Here is a 22,497-nt window from a genome sequence, read left to right on the forward strand (position 1 = left end):
CCTATCCATGCTTGTCTTCTGTGTCGTTCCCCATTTCTGCTTGCCCTCTGTGTTGTTCCCTATTCCTGCTTGCCCTCTGTGTTGTTCCCTATTCCTGCTTGTCTTCTGTGTTGTCTCCGATTCCTGTTTGGTGGCTGTACGCCTCTACGTATGGGTCCCGCATTCATGTATATCAAAGTGCATATATTAATATTAATATGAACAGCTTGATGTTTAACATTAAGTACATATCTCTTATTTATGACAAATCTAGTCCTATATAAACACATCACTGCGTCAGCGAAAGAGGACTGGAGATATCTGATCTTTAAACACCGGTTCGATGTTCATTTTTTTGCTTTTATCATACATCGATACACGTCATCTGTGGAAAGGCATTTAACTGTCACCGTATCAGCAATAATTCTCAAAGATGGACTTAACCAACAAAGTAGTTATTGTCACAGGTGCGGCTAGAGGAATAGGCAAAGCACTGGCCACGGGTGTACTTGCCAAAGGAGCCAAGGTATGTACAGCACCAAGAATTGTACATAAAATTACTGTTGAATTATAAGCCGGGATATATATCGTCGTAAACAAAGATGATAATGTAGAACCGCATGTTCTTACAGTCACTCACCGCTGTTGATATAAAATGACCTCACAACTGACACTAGGCTATCCATATCATGCATAGTCGAGATTAGACATACACAGAGTAGACAGAATATTATCAACGTTGACAGAACTTCAGTAAAACCATGGTTTGACCGTAGTCAGTCTCAATATTTTTGTCGACAAACATATTTAAAATCTCTACGGTGAATTTGGATGCCAAGACCTTACTGTGACCATAGTTGGTCATCAATGGCCGTAATGATATGGCAGTATAGTTAGTGCTGCGGTCAAGCAGGCACAACTACAAATATGTAAAGTTTGTTCACAGCACAATTAAGTACCAGGGTCAGCTAGTCATGTTGTTCATATTTACATGTAGTTCACACTATCTGAACTTGAACCAACTACGGCTAAGTACGTCCGTGACTGTAAAATATAGCGGATTTAAATACAAACGACACGGACGTGATACTATACTTTTCAGTATACACCCATCCTTTTTGTAGAGGTGTTCCTTCATGCAGTGTGTCATTTGATTTGTGTAAGTTCCTCTTCCCTACGATGTGTAGTATACCAAAGCCTAGAAAGGTCAAATTTCGAAGGAAAAAAAATAGAAAATCGCGTTATTACGCGAATAAAAGCGTAATAACGCCATTCGAAAGTCGTAATAACGCCATTCGGAAGTCGTAATAACGCGAAAAAAAGTCGTAATAAGGCGAAAAAAAGTCGTAATAACGCGAAAAAAGTCGTAATAACGCCCTTTTAAAAGTGGTAATAACGCGAATAAACTCGTAATAACGCGAAAAAAAGTCGAAATAACGCGAAAAAAAGTCGTAATAACGCCCTTTTAAAAGTGGTAATAACGCGAATAAAAGCGTGATAACGCGAAAAAATGTCGTAATAACGCGAAAAAAAAGTCGTAATAACGCCCTTTTAAAAGTGGTAATAACGCGAATAAACTCGTAATAACGTATTAACGCGAAAAAAGTCGTTATGATGACTTTTACAGAGAAGAATACAATTTTCATTTCTTCTGTTCAGTACTTTACGAAAGCCTTTGAAAGGCGTTATTACGACTTTTTTTGCGTTATTAAGACTTTTGAAACACGTTATTACACTTTTATTCGCGTAATAACGCGATTTTCTATTTTTAAGCGTTTAAGCGGTACGGTAGTGCGGTATGTGAAGGAAATGGTACAGAAATAATAAGGATAGACTTTGAAAAACACCAGGAAAATAACTCTTGTAAAGATTGGGATGTTTTTGGTAAGAAATGGTGATAATTCAGTGACTTTTGCATTTAATAATATACGCGATCTCCGTAACTTGTACCGAGTCCAAACAGAGTTCTCGCATCACGCCACTCTATTTACATCAAGATAATTTAAATCATGTTTTTTGGGCATTTTTACCTGTGATAAATGACCTACTTAGAGAGAGAGAGAGAGAGAGAGAGAGAGAGAGAGAGAGAGAGAGAGAGAGAGAGAGAGAGAGAGATAGAGAGAGAGAGAGAGAGAGAGAGAGAGAGAGAGAGAGAGAGAGAGAGAGAGAGAGAGAGAGAGAGAGAGAGAGAGATTACAAATACACACACACTTCATCATTATCGACATGTTTTTAGGTGAAAAAGATAATTTATCAACATGAGAAAATGATATTTTTGTAGGTCTCAGAAAATATCACTTTCTCCTGAAAACGTCGATAACTAATATATTTGATGACATTTGCCCAATATTTTCACATTACAAAATGATCGCTTCCTGACATTTGAGAGTGGGAACGTTTGAAATATTCTATATCAATTGAATCCCTACAACGATTTAAAATATTATGATGTTGAACTTAATGGATAATTTAATACAGCTAAAAAATCAACAAAACTTATAGGAAAAACATGTACATAGTGAGATATAATTCCATTTATCATTCTTGCCTCAGTAAAAGATTTCAACAAAAACATATCCAATTCAGCACTCGACTTTTAAAAAATCGACTGGCTTGACTTTTCCCAAGAGATGTATAACCATCAAACCTCACAGCTATATCTGTTCCTTTTCTGGTATTTTTCGAAACAATTTCTTCAACAAACTTTAAAATTGTTTCCCATTTATCGTGGTGAGTCTTCTGCTGTCTGTCATCAGCACGCATGCTCTTCTGACGTCTCGGAAAATCTATTATTACTATTCCTACTTGAGTGGCTGGATTGTTGTATCCTCCCGGAACGCTATTATTACGTCACAGAAAGTCATTTGTCTTTATTTTTGGGAACGAGTGATTAAGGGTTGATATTATACGAAGTCCCGTAATAAAACGAGTTTGTGTAAGACAGAAGTCCCGTAATCACACGAGCCCGTGTAAGACAGAAGTCCCGTAATCACACGAGCAGCCTCTAGTTGTACATGGTACATACACCATGCCATAAAGCACAGCAATATGACAACAGCGAAATGATACAAGATTTATATATTCTATTTCATGTTTGTCGATTTTACTTCAACCTACGAATAAAACTAATCTGCTTTGACCCTTTTCCACAATTCTATATATGTTTTTATCGTTTACATTTATTCTTGTCTAATGTAACTCCCGAGTGTCTGATTTACAAAATTTAAACTAACATTTATGAATTTTAATATTTATCACATAGAGTTATGAATAAATTTTGTAAGTAATGACTCTGTTTTTGCAGGATTTAATCTTGTTAGCCATTTGCCCGCCCAGTTTTGAATCTTTTCTAAATCTGTGAATAATAATAGTTTCGATATTGTAAAGGGATGGATTAGAATGTAATAGTAATGTGTCATTTGGAAATAGTAATGAGAGGCTGTGACGATAATCAGACATGTGATTGATATAAAAGATAAATGATAAACGACCATGGACGCTACCTTGTGGAACATTGGCATTAACAGTTTTCAAGGAAGATTAGGTATCAACTAAACATTCTGTTCCCTGTCAGTAGTTCCCAGATCAACCAGTCCCTTGTGCCACACACGATAAACCAGTCCCTTGTGCCACACACGATCAACCAGTCCATTGTGCCACACACGATAAACCAGTCCCTTGTGCCACACACGATCAACCAGTCCATTGTGCCACACACGATCAACCAGTCCATTGTGCCACACACGATCAATCAGTCCATTGTGCCACACACGATCAAATGCTTTCGATTTATCACTATAACTATAACATATAGAATGCACTTCTAAATTATCGCATCATGTGTGATAAATTTCACGAAGTTGATGAACCGTCGAGTTACCAGGCTGAAAACAAGACTGGTATTCGCATATTAATGAATTTTCAAGAAAGAGATTATCAATGTATATTATAACTAGTCTTTCAAAAACTTTCCTATCAGTACTAATAGCAATATCAGCCTTTATTACCAAGGCATCTTGTCGTAACGTAGGGAAAAGTCCAGTTTCCAAAGAAGGTCTCGATAACAGGAATATACACTTGATTATCTTCAGACCAGTGTAAAGTAATTAATTAAACCAATGTACATACCAAACTCATCGGCACCTAGCGACGAAAAACGATAAAACGTCGCGAGGATTTCCAAATGAATTTTCATTCACATTACGGCAAAACTACAATTAATAGGAACGTAAAGAATAATTCGGAACAATAGGACTGAGATATTTATAGTTTTAAAACGACCACAATGTCTTTCACATTCTAGCATTAAAGTATTTTCGACGACTTGTCAAAAGGATCGTCATGGGCTAGCGCGCTTGCGTTCTCAAAAACGTATAAACAATTGTGTCATTATAGGCATTACTCTGTTTGTTGGTGAGATACTTTTTTATAATGTAGCTTTTAACTTTGATTGATGATAAATGATGTATATCTATATATATAGGATCGTTCTTGTGAATTAAGTCAGGAATAACACATGCTTTCTACAGAATGTCTCTGTCTTTCTAGGTATGTTTGTCGGACATCAATGAACAACTTGGGACTACAACCGCACAAAGTTTGGCAACATTGTATGGTGACAACAATGTAACTTTTGTGACCTGTGACGTCAGGAATGAAGACCAGTTTAGAAGTAGGTTACTGTTGTGTCTCATTAACCTGTTCGATATGATATCCTGTAGGTTTGCCGTCGAATGGTCGGCGTTTCAGTATAGAAAACATTTTTATAAGAATGATATCTAACATTTGTGTTATATTGTATAGGGAGTGGGCATGAAAACTCCTGAAAACTTTCAATTGGATTTAAAAATATATTCTCTCTGTATCAAATATACAAGTTGTTATAAAAAAAACCAGGAATGTTTTGTGTAATCATTTTATTTTTATATGGATTAATAAGTGAATCGATTTATTGTTTTGAAGATGATAAACCTGTTAATTACTTGTTAAAGTTGAAGATACCTTTTAATACGTCGAAATACTTCTGTTATTGTGGTAGAAACATGTCGCATGGTATAATGGATTGTGTTGTTGTATACTTAATGTGAACACGTTCACTAAGGTAATTGATAACACGTCGGAAATACATTAATTATTCATATATTAATTTCCTTTGTATTTTGTGTCCCAGCTACTATAAATAAGTTGTTGAGCCCTGAAGTCAGTATACCTTAATAATTTCAACCTTCAAACCTTATTTGATTTATTGGGCCCTTACTGGTGTAACCTATTATATCGTGCTTACTGGATACAACAGGGACGACCAAGAGGACACTCTTTTGAGTCTTACAGTGTGTACAAAAGAGCAAAGAGGGAATTTCGAACAGCTTTGGATAAGGCGAAAGATCAACGTAATCAAGAGCAATTAGAGGAGTTGCAAGACACAGCTGAAGTAGACATTGCAACTTTTATAAAGTTATAAAAGAAAATAAATGCAAAACTTTCTCCTCAGTCGAGTTTCGCATCGGAGAAGAGATCAGTCGCGATCCGGATACCAGCAGGAAAGCAAGGAAAGAACGTTATGAAGATTTATCAAAGCCAGGGATAAAACCTCACTTTGATGCCATATTAAAAGAGTAGGTCGAACGCGGAATCGATGGAATGTATGAGCAAAGTTTCGCTAATCAGAATACGGTTTGCATGAATCGCGTAGAAGTTGAGGAGCTGGATATAGCGATCACAGATATGAAAAATGGAAAAGCAGGTGGACACGACCAAATTGTTATAGAACATATCCGCCATGGAGGAATTGTGTTTAAAAATGTAATAGTTATGCTCTTCAAAGCTATTTTTGATCTGGAGGTTTACCCAAGGCATTTTAGAAAGGGAATTGTTATAACACTATTCAAAGGAGGGAAAAAAGACCGACTGGACATGAATAATTATGGGGATATCACTTTAACATCAATGCTGCAAAAGCTTCTTAAGAAGATTTTGTATAGGCGAATAGTGAAGCGTTGTTCCAAAAGTCAATTTCCGCACAAATTTCAACAAGGATTCCGGCCTCAATGTAGCAGTATAACAGCCGCTTTACTGTAAAGGAGTCAATATGTCATTATCTGGAACGTAACTCTAAAGTTTTTGCAGCGTTTCTTGACAATGCAAAAGCCTTTAACAGCGTCTGGATACAGGGACTGCTGTACAAGGTATACAAATTAGGCTTTAACGGAAAATTCTGGAGGACACTAAAAGATTCGTTTCATGGAGTGACAGCTAGCGTATTATACAATGGACAAAAGAGTGAGGAGTACCCTATTGAACAAGGGGTCGGTCAGGGAAGGACTCTCTTTGCATGGCTATTCCTCGTCATGATTAATAACTTAGCAACTAAATTAGAGGTAAGCGGTCTTGGACTCAATGTTCAAAATCTACATATCCCTTGCGTTTTCAATCCGGAATATACAATTACAGTTAGACATTGTGCATGATTGGAGACTCAACTACAATTCATCAAAGTCAACATTGATGCTGTTTACCTGTCGGAAACGTCCTCCAAAGGAACCAGGGGTTCAGTTTAGGAAATACTCCAATACTCTGGGACACATCAAAAGTATACGCGGGAATAACATTATGTTCCAACCTTAAACCGACAAGCATATCGTAAATTCGTGCGGAAAGGGGCGTGCAACTGTTAATAGCCTTATAAATATTGGGATGCACCAGAATGGCATCAACCCACTTCGTAGCCTAAGAATTATCAACTCAGTTGTTCTACCAGTTATGCTGTACGGATGTGAACTGTGGGCAGCACCAGTCAAGTCATCAATGGTAAAATTAGAACATACGCAAAAATACGCTGCGAGGAGATGTCAGGGTTTCGAAAAGACATTGCCATCAGCAATAACTACAAGGGCTCTTGGGCAAACAGATGTTTGGTGTGAGGTTGAAAAACGCAAACTATTTTTTTCTGGAATACGTTATGTAATGTTAGCAGTGAGTTCATTTGGAAAACCCTATTTATTGTTCGATTATGTAGCTTCGTGTTTGGACAATACACATCCCACGAAGCTAGTTTTATCAGATATATCGGAGACAATGCTAAAATTTGGTATACATTCGTTCTTTATGGAATTTGTATTTTCTTCATTGAAATGCAGCGCAGGGCAATGGAAGCGTTTTATCAAGAACATTACCGAAGTGTATTTTTTCATTCAGTGGTGGAATATATGTGATAACATTGGGCTTCTGGAACATTATAGTCGTATACATCCTCATATAGGCGCGAATCCTCTGTTAGCTTAAAGTATCCAAAGCTGACATGGGCAATTGCTGAGCTTGTTAAGCTCTCTTATAGGACAGTGACAGAGTGTGTAAACTATGCCAAAAATCAACAACAAACCACTACAAAGCATTTTCTTATCCAATACCCAGCCTTATTCAGTAGTAGAGATATGCTTCTTGACCATATTGTAAGTACGATAACAGTAAACAATTATGTAAAATTTGATTTGTTGGATGAAGACGATCAGTATTTCTTTCTACTAGGGAGCAGAGTGATAATAGAGATGGAAGACGATGAATGGGAGGATTGCATTGCTGGAGTCGCACGATGTGTAGAACACATGCTTTGTGAAGTAAACATTCTTCTTGCGAACTGACATCTCTTAGATGACGTATATGATGACGTCAACATGTAAATAACGTGTAAAACTGTCAATAATTGCAGTAATGATTGTTTAATATATTACCACTTAATTCCATTTATACCTTTATTCTATTGAAACGTGTTAATCAATTGTAAAATAGGGCAAGATATGTGATCTCTGTATGGAGGAAATAAAGAAACTGTCTGTCTGTCTGTCTGTCTGTCTGATTTCTTAATTACGCTATTTGTTAAGAACGACTTTACACACTGATTTGAAATTTGATTTAAACATATTTCATTGCACATAAGTAGCAATAGGATTGGGCACAACGCGTAATATTTACAAGGTGGCAGTATGATATACTAACAAACAATCATAAACAAGTAGAGAGAGAGAGAGAGAGAGAGAGAGAGAGAGAGAGAGAGAGAGAGAGAGAGAGAGAGAGAGAGAGAGAGAGAGAGAGAGAGAGAGAGAGAGAGAGAGAGAGAGGGAGAGAGAGAGGGATGGACGGAAGAGAGGGATGGAGAGAGAGAGAGAGAGAGAGAGAGAGAGAGAGAGAGAGAGAGAGAGAGAGAGAGAGAGAGAGAGAGAGAGAGAAGAGAGAGAGAGAGAGAGGGGGAGAGAGAGAGAGAGAGAGAGAGAGAGAGAGAGAGAGAGAGAGAGAGAGAGAGAGAGAGAGAGAGAGAGAGAGAGAGAGAGAGAGAGAGAGAGAGAGAGAGAGAGAGAGAGAGGGGGGGGGGTGATGGGGTGGGGGGGGGTGGAAGAGAGATTTTGGAAATATTGATTGATACTTACCATATATAATTATGTGTTACAACCGTTAAATACTAGATCCTATACTATCTATAACTAGACCGAAGGACAACTCACAGTTATTGGATACCGTAATCAATACAGATTGATTGATCAACTGTAGGAAATCGTATCTGACGGTCTCACAGTTATTGATTACTAATGGGTAATATATCGCGGACTGTTAATATACAATTATCTAATGCAATCATACAATATAAGATGGTGTGACGTCATTCTGTCAACGTAACACACACACACACACACACACACACACACACACACACACACACACACACACACACACACACACACACACACACACACACACACACACACACACACACACACACACACACACACACACATATCTATATTATATATATATATATATGTACAAATTCCATTGATTAAAAGCTGTTATACTCTCTTAAACCGTTTAAACTAGACAGCCTTATGATGATGAATTAATGATTTGTACTGGATAACAGGGATTAGAAGTCAACAACGATAACGGTCACACTCCATCAGTAATTAACTGTAATTACCTTGATAATCATTCAACTGAATATCATAATGAAAACTTACCTGTCATGTTGTACTGTCTCATTCAGGAATTCTTATCCAAGTAAAATGTGAAGTTGTAAAGTAAAAGGAAGGGGGTTCGATTCCTGTCGGGACACTCAGAAGAGGTGTAATTTACTATCTTATGCTATAGATATGTAATTTGGTTTTTATGTGCTTAGATGTGTTTCAGGTAACAAAGGATAAATTGGGACAGGTCGATATCGTCATTAATAACGCCGGAATACTTGATGAAGAAAATTGGGAGAAATGTGTGGATGTGAATTTGGTAAAGTATTCTGTACATATGTAACATGGTAAAGTATTCTGTACACATGTAACAATAGTAAAGTATTCCATACACATGTAACATGGTAAAGTATTCTGTACACATGTAACGTGATAAAGTATCCTGTACACATGTAACGTGGTAAAGTATTATGTACACATGTAACGTGGTAAAGTATTCTGTACACATGTAACGTGATAAAGTATCCTGTACACATGTAACGTGGTAAAGTATTCTGTACACATGTAACATGGCTCCTTATATAACAATGGTAAAGTATTCTGTACACATGTAACAATAGTAAAGTATTCTGTACACATGTGACGTGGTAAAGTATTCTGTACACATGTAACATGGTAAAGTATTCTGTACACATGTAACGTGGTAAAGTATTCTGTACACATGTAACGTGGTAAAGTATTCTGTACACATGTAACATGGCTCCTTATATAACAATGGTAAAGTATTCTGTACACATGTAACATGGCTCCTTAGATAACAATGGTAAAGTATTCCATACACATGTAACATGGTAAAGTATTCTGTACACATGTAACGTGATAAAGTATCCTGTACGCATGTAACGTGGTAAAGTATTATGTACACATGTAACGTGGTAAAGTATTCTGTACACATGTAACGTGATAAAGTATCCTGTACACATGTAACGTGGTAAAGTATTCTGTACACATGTAACATGGCTCCTTATATAGCAATGGTAAAGTATTCTGTACACATGTAACATGGCTCCTTAGATAACAATGGTAAAGTATTCCATACACATGTAACATGGTAAAGTATTCTGTACACATGTAACGTGATAAAGTATCCTGTACACATGTAACGTGGTAAAGTATTCTGTACACATGTAACGTGGTAAAGTATTCTGTACACATGTAACATAGATCCTTATTTTACAATATCATATATTTGATCTGGATATAGAGACATTTTAAAATCAAACATTTATTTTTTTTAAAAGAACCAATATTGGTAGTAATGTCATCTTTAGATTGCGTAAATCACACGGCCGGATCAGACCATAAGAGGTATAGAGGTACTGTAGAGAACTCTGGTAAACCCCTTGTATCAGAAACGTTAACATCACGCTCATCACTTAAAATCCCCGTTTTTTACTCTTCCTGTTTCTGTTATCAAACGTAAAGATCGCCCCTGTAAGTGATTGGTATATTCAATTAGATGAGTGCTCGTAAAGAAGTGACATTGGTATAGAATCTTATCCAGATTTCCTAACATCGATGTCGTCTGATTTATACTATTTCATTTTTGCGTCTTACACGTACAGAAATGGATTTGATTGTAGTCATTAAATTAACCAACAATTGTACTATGTTCCCTTTTTTTAATATTCGTACTTCGCAAGTGTAATTTTGCTCAATTAAATCTGAACACTTCTCACATTTTGACAAATTAGCGTAAAGATGAATATGTGCATCCACGATAAATGTCCTATAACTAACATATAGACTACAATTAGAGTATAATATTTTCAGTGCGAAAAGTGTTAAGATATGTACGTTTGCAGTTTCGTTCAGCTTTCTTAAAAATGGCATGGCCGCTTTTCCAAAACTATGTTTGCAATAAAGCGATTTCTGTACTAGATTTTGAGAGTTAACCTAGTTATTTACAACACATGGTTTGGAATAATTGAAGTTATAGATGTCCCTTTATTTGATGTCACTATTTAATGCAAAATTGTTCATTTGTAATCAAGACGTGCACTTAAATTACCTTGAATATGTCCTTCCATGGAAAGACATATTTATTCAAAAGCGTACCTCCTTCCACATTCGGATTTTTTTTATTTCTTTTTTCACATCAAGCATAAATAGTATCATAAAATTTGCATGTTTGGCTATAATTTATGTCGCTTTTGACCCTCTATGTAATACTACAACGTCTTGCACGCCTGATCGGCAGTATAAGCACATTTTTATTCAGATATATGTCATGGTTGTACATAAATAGTTTTTATTTCTAGTGCTCTTTAGAATTTCTTACACATGTATGAGATATACGTGTATGACACTACATAAACGATATTGTTAATAAGGGGCTTATCACCTTGTCATTTGTTTATGGAGTCAACCACACATATGATGTCCCCAATAAGATGACTTCATCAGATATGGCAATGTTCCTCGGCGACTGTGAAGATCACTCCCTTTCTCCCATGCCGCACTGAACCTGCTGTCGAAACCATCAACGCCTGCTTCAGTAATGCTATCACTGACCCGCCGCTATGCTTGTCACTGACACATTCCATCACGTTCAAAAGCGACGGCACTCCCGGTAGAACCTTACGTGTGCATTTGACATTTTCGTATGTCCTGGAGTTTGCATGTCTATCATTATAATTTGCCATAAAGTTTGGTGTCCATAGAGACAGATCTTCTAAATATCAAACTCCAAAGAAAGGTGTTATTTGTAGAAAGAATCACACAAAACTATGTCCGACTATCGACAAGTTTGACCTGTACAAGTTGACTAGATAAAGATGTAGTTGACACTGGTCCAGATCATCACATTTGCTTAACGATTGCCTGTCCTACATGTAGATGGTCATTCAAAATTTTAGATTTTCCTTAAGATCTTTCAAAATTTTTTGACATATTCATTTCTTTAAAACAATCCTTCAATAAGTGTAAAACAAACCTGTCCATGTTTAATGCTGATTCACACCACACAGATATTCAGAAAGAGAAACATCAATTAGATTTTGACTTTTAATTCGATGACTTTCAGTTTTCTTCAGTCACTTCCTAGTCTTCAAAGTGTAGACACTTAACATCACCGAGGAGTCCTAGAAGGACGAAACAGCTGTATGATGTAACATCACTGACGAGTCCTAGAAGGACGAAACAGCTGTATGATGTAACATCACCGAGGAGTCGTATAAGGACGAAACAGCTGTATGATGTAACATATTTGTTTGGCTGTGTAACATCACTATATTTTAACTATAACAGTTGTATGATATAACATCACTAAACAAGTGTAACATCACTGTTAGAAGGACGAAACAGCTGTATGATGTGTGTAGAAGGACGAAACCTTTGTAACATCACTGAATCCTCTTTCAATGAAATATTTCAAAACAGCTGTATGATGTAACATCACAGAGGAGTCCTAGAATGACGAAACAGCTTTAATTAAAAGAGTCCTAGAAGGACGAAACAGCTGTATGATGTAGCATCACTGACGAGTCCTAGAGGGACGAAACAGCTGTATGATGTAACATCACCGAGGAGTCCTAGAAGGACGAAACAGCTGTATGATGTGGCATCACTGACTTAGAAGATGTAACATCACTGACGAGTCAGATACAGCTGTATGATGTAGCATCACTGAAGTCCTAGAAGGACGAAACAGCTGTTAGCATCACTGACGAGTCCTAGAAGGACGAAACAGCTGTATGATGTAGCATCACTGACGAGTCCTAGAAAGACGGAACAGTTGTATGATGTAGCGTCACTGACGAGTCCTAGAAGGACGAAACAGCTGTATGATGCTGATTAATTATTTGTTTGGCTGTGCTATATTTTAACTATAAAGTTGTATTAAAAAGTGCTGTTCAAATGTGTGTCTTTTGTACAATCCTCTTTCAATGAAATATTTCAAAACGCCTCACATCGCTTTAATTAAAAGATCGATGGTTGCTACCGGTCACCTTATGATGCTCAAGTAGACAACACTCACCTCTTCATACTCAGATAACGTCCAACTCGTTTTACTCAAGTAGACAACACTCACCTCTTCATACTCAGATAACGTCCAACTCGTTTTACTCAAGTAGACAACACTCACCTCTTCATACTTACTCTGATCACGTCCAACTCGTTTTACTCAAGTAGACGACACTCACCTCTTCATACTTTCTCTGATAACGTCCAACTCGTTTTACTCAAGTAGACGACACTCACCTCTTCATACTCAGATAACGTCCAACTCGTTTTACTCAAGTAGACAACATTCACCTATTTATACTCAGATAACGTCCAACTAGTTTTACTCAAGTAGACAACACATACATCTTGATTCTCAATCAGATAACAGCCATAATAATAATACTCAAATAGATCAAGATCTTCACATTTTATGTTTGAAATGGAAACAGAAAGGATGCATTCTTGGAACAAGACTTGGTGCTGAGTCGTTAAGGAAGGACAATGGAGGCAAAGGAGGAATGGTTATAAACATGTGTTCCTTATTTGGTGAGATATTAACGCAGTACACTTCTTCTGATAGCATAACTTTGTCAATGTAAACTTTTCTATTTAATCTTCAAATTATTCAATGAAAAGGATACTTATTGTGAACATCATACCATTAGACATGTAACTGTGGCTTTAACAATGTAAAAATTGGACAGTTTATATCAAGATATTTATACGAAGATATGAAAATATATAAGATTACTGTGAGGACAAAAAAAAACGAAACAATCATGCACACTTGCATTAATTTCTATTTTCAAGGTTTCGTACCATGTCCGTATTTGCCGATATACACCGCTACAAAACATGGAGTGTTTGGAATAACCAAAAGTTTCGCGGTACGTGGGCTTCTTAGTGAAGTATGATTAAATATGTCATCATCATCAACACCACCACCACCACTATCATCATCATCATCATCATCATCATCATCATCATCATCATCATCATTTAGGACAGTAATTTTGATTTTCGAAACCTACATTAAAACTAGTACATTATCCAGATTTTTGTATAAACCCTAAAATTGATTTCATTAGCGAAACAAATGTAGAGAACATATAAGAATAATTCGTAGATCCGATGTCTTTAGGTGATATTATATTGTCGTGGTATACTGTAACAAAACAACGAATGTTTTTACACAAAGAATGATTGTTTATATTAATTAATATTAATTAATTCTCACAAAACTCACAGGAGATTCCGGAGATGAAGATTAACAATGTGAAATTTACCTGTATATGTCCCGGGGCTGTCGATACGGACATCATCACCGAGGATTTACAAAGATTAAGGAAACAAATGCTGAACGACACCAGCCTAATGAGGTACACTGTAGACAGCAAATTGGCTTATTTTCCTTACATAACTTTTATTTGTTAAAACAAATCATAGTTCTTTTTTTAAGTTTCTTTTTGGAAGCCTTGGAGAGTGGTGGTTAAAACGTCTAGACGATGTTTAACAAAATCCGAAAATACTTCACATAACTAAGCAATCGCTACCAGAGTTGTCGTTCCTTAACAGTCACATTAGACCTCTGTAAACAATATCTACCAGAGTTGTCGTTCCTTAACAGTCACAATACACCTCTGTAAACAATCTCTACCAGAGTTGTCGTTCCTTAACAGTCACAATACACCTCTGTAAACAATCTCTACCAGAGTTGTCGTTCCTTAACAGTCACAATACACCCCTGTAAACAATCTCTACCAGAGTTGTCGTTCCTTAACAGTCACAATACACCCCTGTAAACAATATCTACCAGAGTTGTCGTTCCTTAACAGTCACACTACACATATGTAAACAATCTCTACCAGAGTTGTCGTTCCTTAACTGTCACAATACAACCCAATAAACAATATCTACCAGAGTTGTGGTTCCTTAACAGTTACAATACACCTCTGAAATCAATCTCTTCCAGAGTTGTCGTTACTTAACAGTCACAATACACCCCTATAAACAAGCTCTGCCAGAATTGTCGTTCCTGAACAGTTACAATACACCTCTGTAAACAACCACTGACAGAGTTGTCGTTCCTTAACAGTCACAATACACCTCTGTAAACAAACACTGACAGAGTTGTCGTTCCTTGACAGTCACAGTACGCCTCTATTAACGACTCACGGTTTACAAATGAGTGCCCTCGCGGTCAGGGTCAAAGTTTGACGTCGAGGAAACTATTGCGGCATTCCTTACAACACCAACGAAGGACACAGTGTAGACTGTTTTGTTTGCCATCGGTCAGCGTATAAAATTGGGATTTTTGAGATGTTATATATCAATAATATTGTAGTCTACCATCAGTGGTAACTAAAGTTTAGATATATCATAATGTATCTCAAGAACACATCGGTAGCTGGATAGTGTTTGTACAAAATATAAACACGACAGTTGGTGACTGTTTATTCACATTCAATCTTCCGCGATATAATCATTAACGTTTATGACCATATAAATTGATGTAGTTATTTTCCAGATGAACAAACATATATCTTCAAAAAAAAAAAAAAAAATACAAATAACAAAAGAGAACAAATCTGAAATACTTTATCATTGGCCACAAAGACGTTTTGTGACGCCAAATAAAATTCGTATGTTATGTCATTGTCCATATCGTGACGTCACAATAAATCGATTTCTGACTGGCGCAGCCAAGAAATGTACACTACTTACATATGCCAAGACACTACACGGACATACTACTGGATATCTGGTCGATTTAATGAATAACGGTTCTAATGACTATTGATTTAAAAAGGATCCTTTTTATCCAGCAGTAATTCACTGTACTGCATACTAACCAAGGTATTCTTCCAACCGGTCGTTGATCAAATAATCAAAATTATAATAAAATTATAATTATCAAAGGATTTATCTTATGTACACATTTAGGTCAGTGATGCGCTTACAATATGTACTTTCTCTTTCAGTACCGATGCGGTTGTAGAGGCACTGTTCAAGCTTTTGAGTGACAGCGATAATAATGGCGGCGCTCTCATTGTTAATCAGAGAGATCCTGACAACGATATGACATATGTCAAAACTAACTAAAACATCCACTGAAATTCGATATTATTTATCATTGGAGATTTGATGAAGATGAATTAGAATGCAGACATATAAACTGTAGTGTCGATAACAATTACAGAATAAAAGAAATAAAGCAACGATTTTGAAACTGTCCCTTTTTGATCCTTTTCAAGAATCTAAACAAAAAAATGACGTATTAGATAAAACGTTTATAAGATTCCTTGATTAAGTGACAAACCAGTTATAATCTACAGTAATCAAACTACAGGATCTATATCAAAATTATCACATAATTTAATAAAGGACAGCTCAGAGGAAAAGGTATAAAATCAAGTATACTTTGTGTATCATTATATATGTGTTACAATGTATATAACAAGAGGCAAAATGGACACGCATCGCTGACCTGGTATTCAATATTCATCAAAAATAGAATCGGTGTAAATATCAAGAATATATTAACATGTACACCACTTGCATTCACATCCAATCAACTTTAACCAATTTTTAAAACAAAGAGCTTCTAATACTTAACATCAATCTACCAGTCAAATACCATCACAACTGGTCCGCTAGTCTTTGAGAAGAAGTCGTTTAATTCGAAAAGTTGACTCCGTACGGACGACGCGCCACGGCATAAACTTACTTTGCCGTTCGGACCTGGTTGGCTAACAAGGTGAATGACTTAATAAATGAATATTTAAACAACAAATGTTCCCTTGCAAAACTAAAATTGTGATTGTCAGGGTAACCAATCAAATTGCTAAAGATACAAAAATATCACGTTTTTAACACTAAACTATAACTTTGTGCTTCATAAGGGAAATTTATAACGTGTTCTCCTAATACTGCCGTTGATTGGGACGTTTAGATGAGATACATTTTTTGATAGTTTCATTACTGCAGCATTTCATTACAAATCAAGTCATTAAATTCATCAAACTAGAAAGCTACCCAGGTGTTAAGTATTACATGTTCCATTGTAGAAATCATTATCTGAATTTTCTGGATGGAATAATTTAAGATTCATAAAAATGGAGTGGATGTTATGTTCACATTCTCAGCAAATGGAAATCAAATTTAGCACATTGTGACATCATGGGAATTACTGAAGGATGTACCGCGATTCATTGTTTTTTAAAACGCAAAGCACTGTCTACTGGGAACACAATGTATCCGCTGTAACATGATTCCTTAACATTCCTCTACGGGCGACTATTGCCGTGTCTTTTCAGAGTCTGAAAAAATCACTTTGTATCTTCTATACTTTCCCTTTAATATGTAATTACACATGTATCCAGGAAATTCAAAAACCCTTCTTGAATGTTAAAAACACAATTGCAATATTTGAATCGAATCCCATCTTCGTCATATAAGCCGTCCTAGCTGGCAGATATTCTCTCAAAGGATTAACATGACATAGTTTATTTCCTGTAATTATCTGTTCTGCAACATAACCGGTCGCGTTATTGTCCCCGCTTCCGTTTGTGAACTGTGTATCCAGTATTGAAGATTTCGCTGGCCTGACATAACGATGTTTATTAGTACGTCTATTCAACATTTTGTATATAAGATTATAATTTTAATTTAGTCGTAGAAGCCCTATTTAAAATGCTAATTGCCACATACCATGCCTCCGATGATAAACACTTCTAGTCATTAAAACCCCTGAGGTCCGTGAAAGTTTTACAATATTATAGACTAGTGTTCGGTAATCGTCTTTTGCTTCCTCGATGACATCCGCCATGTAAATCTTAATCTATCAATTCAGGTACAATGTATATGTAGAATCATTACTTAAGTTAGTACATAAAAGTTCCCCTTCCCAGATTTAAATCAACGAAACCAACAGACAACAAACAATGTTGTTATATAATTAATTGGACGTATCAGACAGACCGTTGTTAGAGGTCATAGGTCATGGAATTCGTTATGGAGCATTGTGATCGTACATATTGACTTAATGTAAGTCAGCCACATCAGATTGAATAATAGTAACCCAAACAATGAGAGTATAACAACTTTAACATCTGAAAATTAATTAAATGTATGATTTTGTCTTTGATATTTTAGTTACCGTCCCATCTACACCTGGATTTATATGCTAACTAAGGAACATGAACGCCGGAAGCAATAGAGAGAAATTGACCTTGATATATGATTAGGATATCTTCCTACGTACAGGATATTGTACTAGATACGGGTTATATTATAGTGAGAGCGTCCTGGTGATCCATTCCGTCCCTGACAGACACGGCTTCTGTACATATTTGTCTGAAATGGTCGTATTAATTAGCTTAATCACCGTTTGGCACAATTTCTCCATCACATGTCGCCGATCCTACTCCAACTGACCCGCCCTCGTTTCATTTAATCTATTTATTTACTGATTAATTTTCGATAATTACTTCTGGTTCAACTCAGGGAGGTAGCCTTTAGCAGATCAGATCTGCACATGATATGTTGAAACCGACACGTGGAGCCCTCCAGGGATAGTGACATATATAGATAGCTGACTTGCGAACAGGATATACCAACAGGAATGTAATCGTGGTCAGTTTCAAATAACACGGTGAAATGTATCCTTGCAAACAAGTAAAGTTTTAGACATAAGTGATTTATGATTCACAATAAACAAAAGATCACCAGCTCACCTCGATTAACAACACACCAACAGGGACAGATTTCCACCTCGCTGTGTGATGATTTCTAAAGCCCTGTTTTGAGTTTTCCATTTCTAGAGAACCCTGCATCCTAAACTTATGATGTTGATATGTCGCAGTGGATTCGATATACCAGAGTTTGTGCCAAGGATCACACTTTTTATGCAAGCTGTCGGCAACTGACAGACACATGGTTTCGAGAGATGCAGGTTGTCGGGAAGTTTTACTGTCGTCATAATGATTTCGTCAAGAAACATTCTATGTCTTTGTGCGATATGATGCTGGACTTGTTTGATATTCGTTATTATGAACGATGGTTCCGTTGTTGGTTACTTTGTTCTTATTTGAGAACATTACATTACTTACGTAGATTGACCAAGATTTCCATGGCGGGTGTCGTCGTTGAAGCAGAAGACGCTTACTTTCCAGGAACACATCGGATCATTCTCTTTGCATGCTGTGTTAATCTTTCTTTTGTTAATATGGTTCGTCGATTATGATTCCGTTAACATGTCGACATTTTCCTCATTTTCTGTATCACAATACAACAAATTTGTTGTTATTCATAATACGGTAGAGTTTCCACGAGTTTATCATCATCGAACGAGAACCTATATATCTACCTAATTTCAGTTTTGTCTATCATTTCATTCATACACGTGCACAAACACGCACGCACGCACGCACGCACGCACACACACACACACACACACACACACACACACACACATTTTTATTTTTACTTTGTATGTACTTGATGTGGCTACAATTGTATGTACGTGATGTAGCTACAGTTGTATGCACGTGATGTAGCTACAATTGTATGCACGTGATGTAGCTACAATTTTATGCACGTTATGTAGCTACAATTTTATGCACGTGATGTAACTACAATTGTGTGCACGTGATGTAGCTACAATTGTATGCACGTGATGTAACTACAATTGTATGCACGTGATGTAGCTACAATTGTATGCACGCGATGTAGCTACAATTTTATGCACGTGGTGTAACTACAGTTGTATGTACCTGATGTAACTACAATTTTATGCACTCTTTTGCGTCAGTAAACGTGCTTATATAACCCGAACCAAAAAGTTATATTATTACTCGTGATATATAATATTTCTAATTTTATCATTGCATAAGATAATTATCACTCTCGCAAAGGGATTTTTCAATTCGCTGACAGAAATGTTAAGTATATAAATACAAGTATTCACGATCTATCGTGTACGTTGTTCCATGCTATAGGTTGATGTGACTCTACATAAGGTTTGTTTTCATTGTAATCATACCTTTCTTTCTTACTTTCATGTCGTACAGGACGGACATGGCCAAAAGTGTATGTAGAAGTAGAGTGGACAAACGACTCACAAGTGAATAACACCGCCAATGCAAATCTATAAAATTACGTCGTACCACTGTTTCGGAATAATCAGTGATACTTAGGGCTTCAAGTTGTTAAAGCTTAGGAAATGAGTGGGAAAAATCAAGGAGTCGTATTAGTCTTGTAATTAGATAAATTTCGTAATTTCCATATCTCTGGTAATTTTGAAATAATGCCAAGTACACTTGTATACTCAGAACGAATGAAAACGTGCCATACAGAATACGATAAACCAGGGGTACTAAAAGCCCACTGGCAGTGTCTACAATCTGCAATCTTAAAGTAGTTTTGTCATCAAACAATCGGAGTGCGTCTCCTAATGCTTTTAATACCACAATCGTATTCAATGATCTTCAAATGTCAGACGTCAAAGTGAAAATCGCTGCTGTGTTAATATCATGTCGTTGCCGTCCATTGTTCAGATTAATTCTGATTATTTTTTCACACATTTCGACACTAAAACTGCACCGCAACATAATGGACTTTGTTGTCAACTGTATAATTAGCGCCAGGAAAATTTGTTTCGAAGTGGTAGCATGTACTTTTCATAAAACGATGACGTGAAACTTCTCTGATGTCAAAGTGCACTAGGGAGTGGAAATACAAATTAATTCAAAGTCGGGCATGGTTTCACATGCACCCGTCCTTTGAATAATTATTCCATAATATTGTTCAAATCATTGAAATTTACAGCCATCTATAGACAAGTAGTCTCGCGAAAGTACTAAACGTTACATCAAAGATACAATAGGTATTATCAATAAAGCAACATTAGTGAGTTTGTAGTTGCTACATTTGCAAAGAGAGCTAGTTAAATTACATAATCACTTTGATGTTTGAACATCACCATACCCCATTCTAAACTAAAGGAGCGTCTTTGTTCTCTTGTTATGGGAGCTTTCGTCTCCAAAATAGGTGAACGACGGTAGAAATGTAAGGTTAGGAACTATACTGAAGCGTATTTCGTAAAAAAAATTACGTCCAAATCAAAGGGAAATATACGGGGGACGAAATCATAAAAATGATCGAGTTTCTGGTTTTGAACATCTTTATTGAGTTTAGTGCTAAGATCTTCCAACAGACTATTGATATCCCTATAGGAACCAACTGCGCCCCTCTGTTGACTGACTTGTTTTTGTTTTCATACGAGGTTAAATTTATTGAAGAGCTTATCAAAACAGGTCACAAAGACCTTGCAAAGTGATTTAATTATAAATCTACTAAAACTGGAAATCAGAGATACGACGGACTCTTCTACATCAGCTGATTATCTCGATCTTTTCATGCAGCGAAACCAACATGGACAGCTTTCCATCAAACTGTATGATAAACGTGATGATTTCAATTTCCCTATTGTGAATATTACCATTTCTGGATAGCAGTATCCCTGCATCTCCAACCTATGATATTTAGATGTCACAGTTGATTCAAGGGCATTCAGGATAAGAAGTCGTCAACTGACTGACAAACTCGTCACAAGGGTTTAAAATATGCAGGATTTCTTTGTGTGACATGAAGCTAGACGTATTTGATGCTCGTGAGTTTGCCTGTTGGTTCCGTTGTTGCATACCATGTACTCATTTGAAATTGTGATACTAATTACTTGGATTACCAAGGTTTACATAGCGAGTGTCATCGATGAAGCAAAGGACGCTTACTCTTTCGGAACATTTCTTTTGCTCATATTTTACCCTAGTTTTATGGAATTTGGGTTTGAATTATGATCACGTTGCCATGTTGATGTTTTCTAGATGGTTTTTGTACGTAAAAACAACTTCTTCTAAATGCTGTCTTTTTGTTGTCAAAAAGAGCACTTCATCTGTTTATGTTTGGATCGTTGTATTCATTCAATAAGGACTTTGTTGGGATATGGCGGTATTGTTATATCTGATCAGCGGATGGATTTTTCGTGAGAATAAACAGTCTTCTTAACCTTTTTGCATTCACTACACAATTGAAATGATGTTGAAGACATTTGACCTTTCTATACGGTAGAAGTGTTTAAGGCATTCAAAAACACATCTCGAAGTTAAGTGTGTTTCTTTTATGTTTTTTGTTCGGAGTGATGCTATTCCTCTGGGTGGGAATGAACGTTGATACACCAACAATACGTAAAGCCAATTCTTATGGGAAATCTATATGTAGAAATCACGCGAGTTTTTCTATCTATTTCTCAGTAAACAAGACGCAAATCTAATAAACAAATGGTCGTTTTAGTACAGGTTTTAGCTTTCTTTGGATACAAAGGTTCTAAGGTTAATGCCGTAAATTACACAAACACTTGTCTAGTTGTGCTATTGAAGCGTTTTTCTCACCTTGTTATTATCAACAGGTTCCAGATGTTTGTCCCACCCTGTTATTATCAACACGTTCCAGATGTTTGTCCCACCCTGTTATTATCAACACGTTTCTGATGTTTGTCCCA

The 22,497-nt window shown here is 36.4% G+C and overlaps 1 protein-coding gene across 1 annotated transcript; it reads left to right on the forward strand.

The window, feature by feature from the left end:
- The first annotated feature begins 412 nt into the window (after positions 1-412).
- On the forward strand, positions 413-16,040 carry LOC132562030 (15-hydroxyprostaglandin dehydrogenase [NAD(+)]-like). Its single transcript, XM_060226752.1, has 7 exons — positions 413-505; positions 4,528-4,651; positions 9,143-9,249; positions 13,388-13,484; positions 13,749-13,825; positions 14,187-14,317; positions 15,920-16,040. The coding sequence occupies exons 1-7, from the start codon at positions 413-415 to the stop codon at positions 16,038-16,040; spliced, it is 750 nt and encodes a 249-aa protein (XP_060082735.1).
- The last annotated feature ends 6,457 nt before the right edge of the window (positions 16,041-22,497 follow it).

This window comes from Ylistrum balloti, unplaced genomic scaffold (genome assembly GCF_031769215.1).
Source record: "Ylistrum balloti isolate Yb309-2 unplaced genomic scaffold, AGI_CSIRO_Ybal_v1 Utg371328, whole genome shotgun sequence".
Classification (NCBI taxonomy): Eukaryota; Metazoa; Mollusca; class Bivalvia; order Pectinida; family Pectinidae; genus Ylistrum; species Ylistrum balloti.

Bases quoted from the DNA above. Each gene is read 5' to 3' on its own strand.
- LOC132562030 (XM_060226752.1), top strand. From the start codon at position 413: ATGGACTTAACCAACAAAGTAGTTATTGTCACAGGTGCGGCTAGAGGA. The intron at 9,250-13,387 runs GTAAAGTATTCT...AAATGGAAACAG, and splicing joins AATGTGTGGATGTGAATTTG to AAAGGATGCATTCTTGGAAC. The intron at 13,485-13,748 runs GTGAGATATTAA...TCTATTTTCAAG, and splicing joins AAACATGTGTTCCTTATTTG to GTTTCGTACCATGTCCGTAT.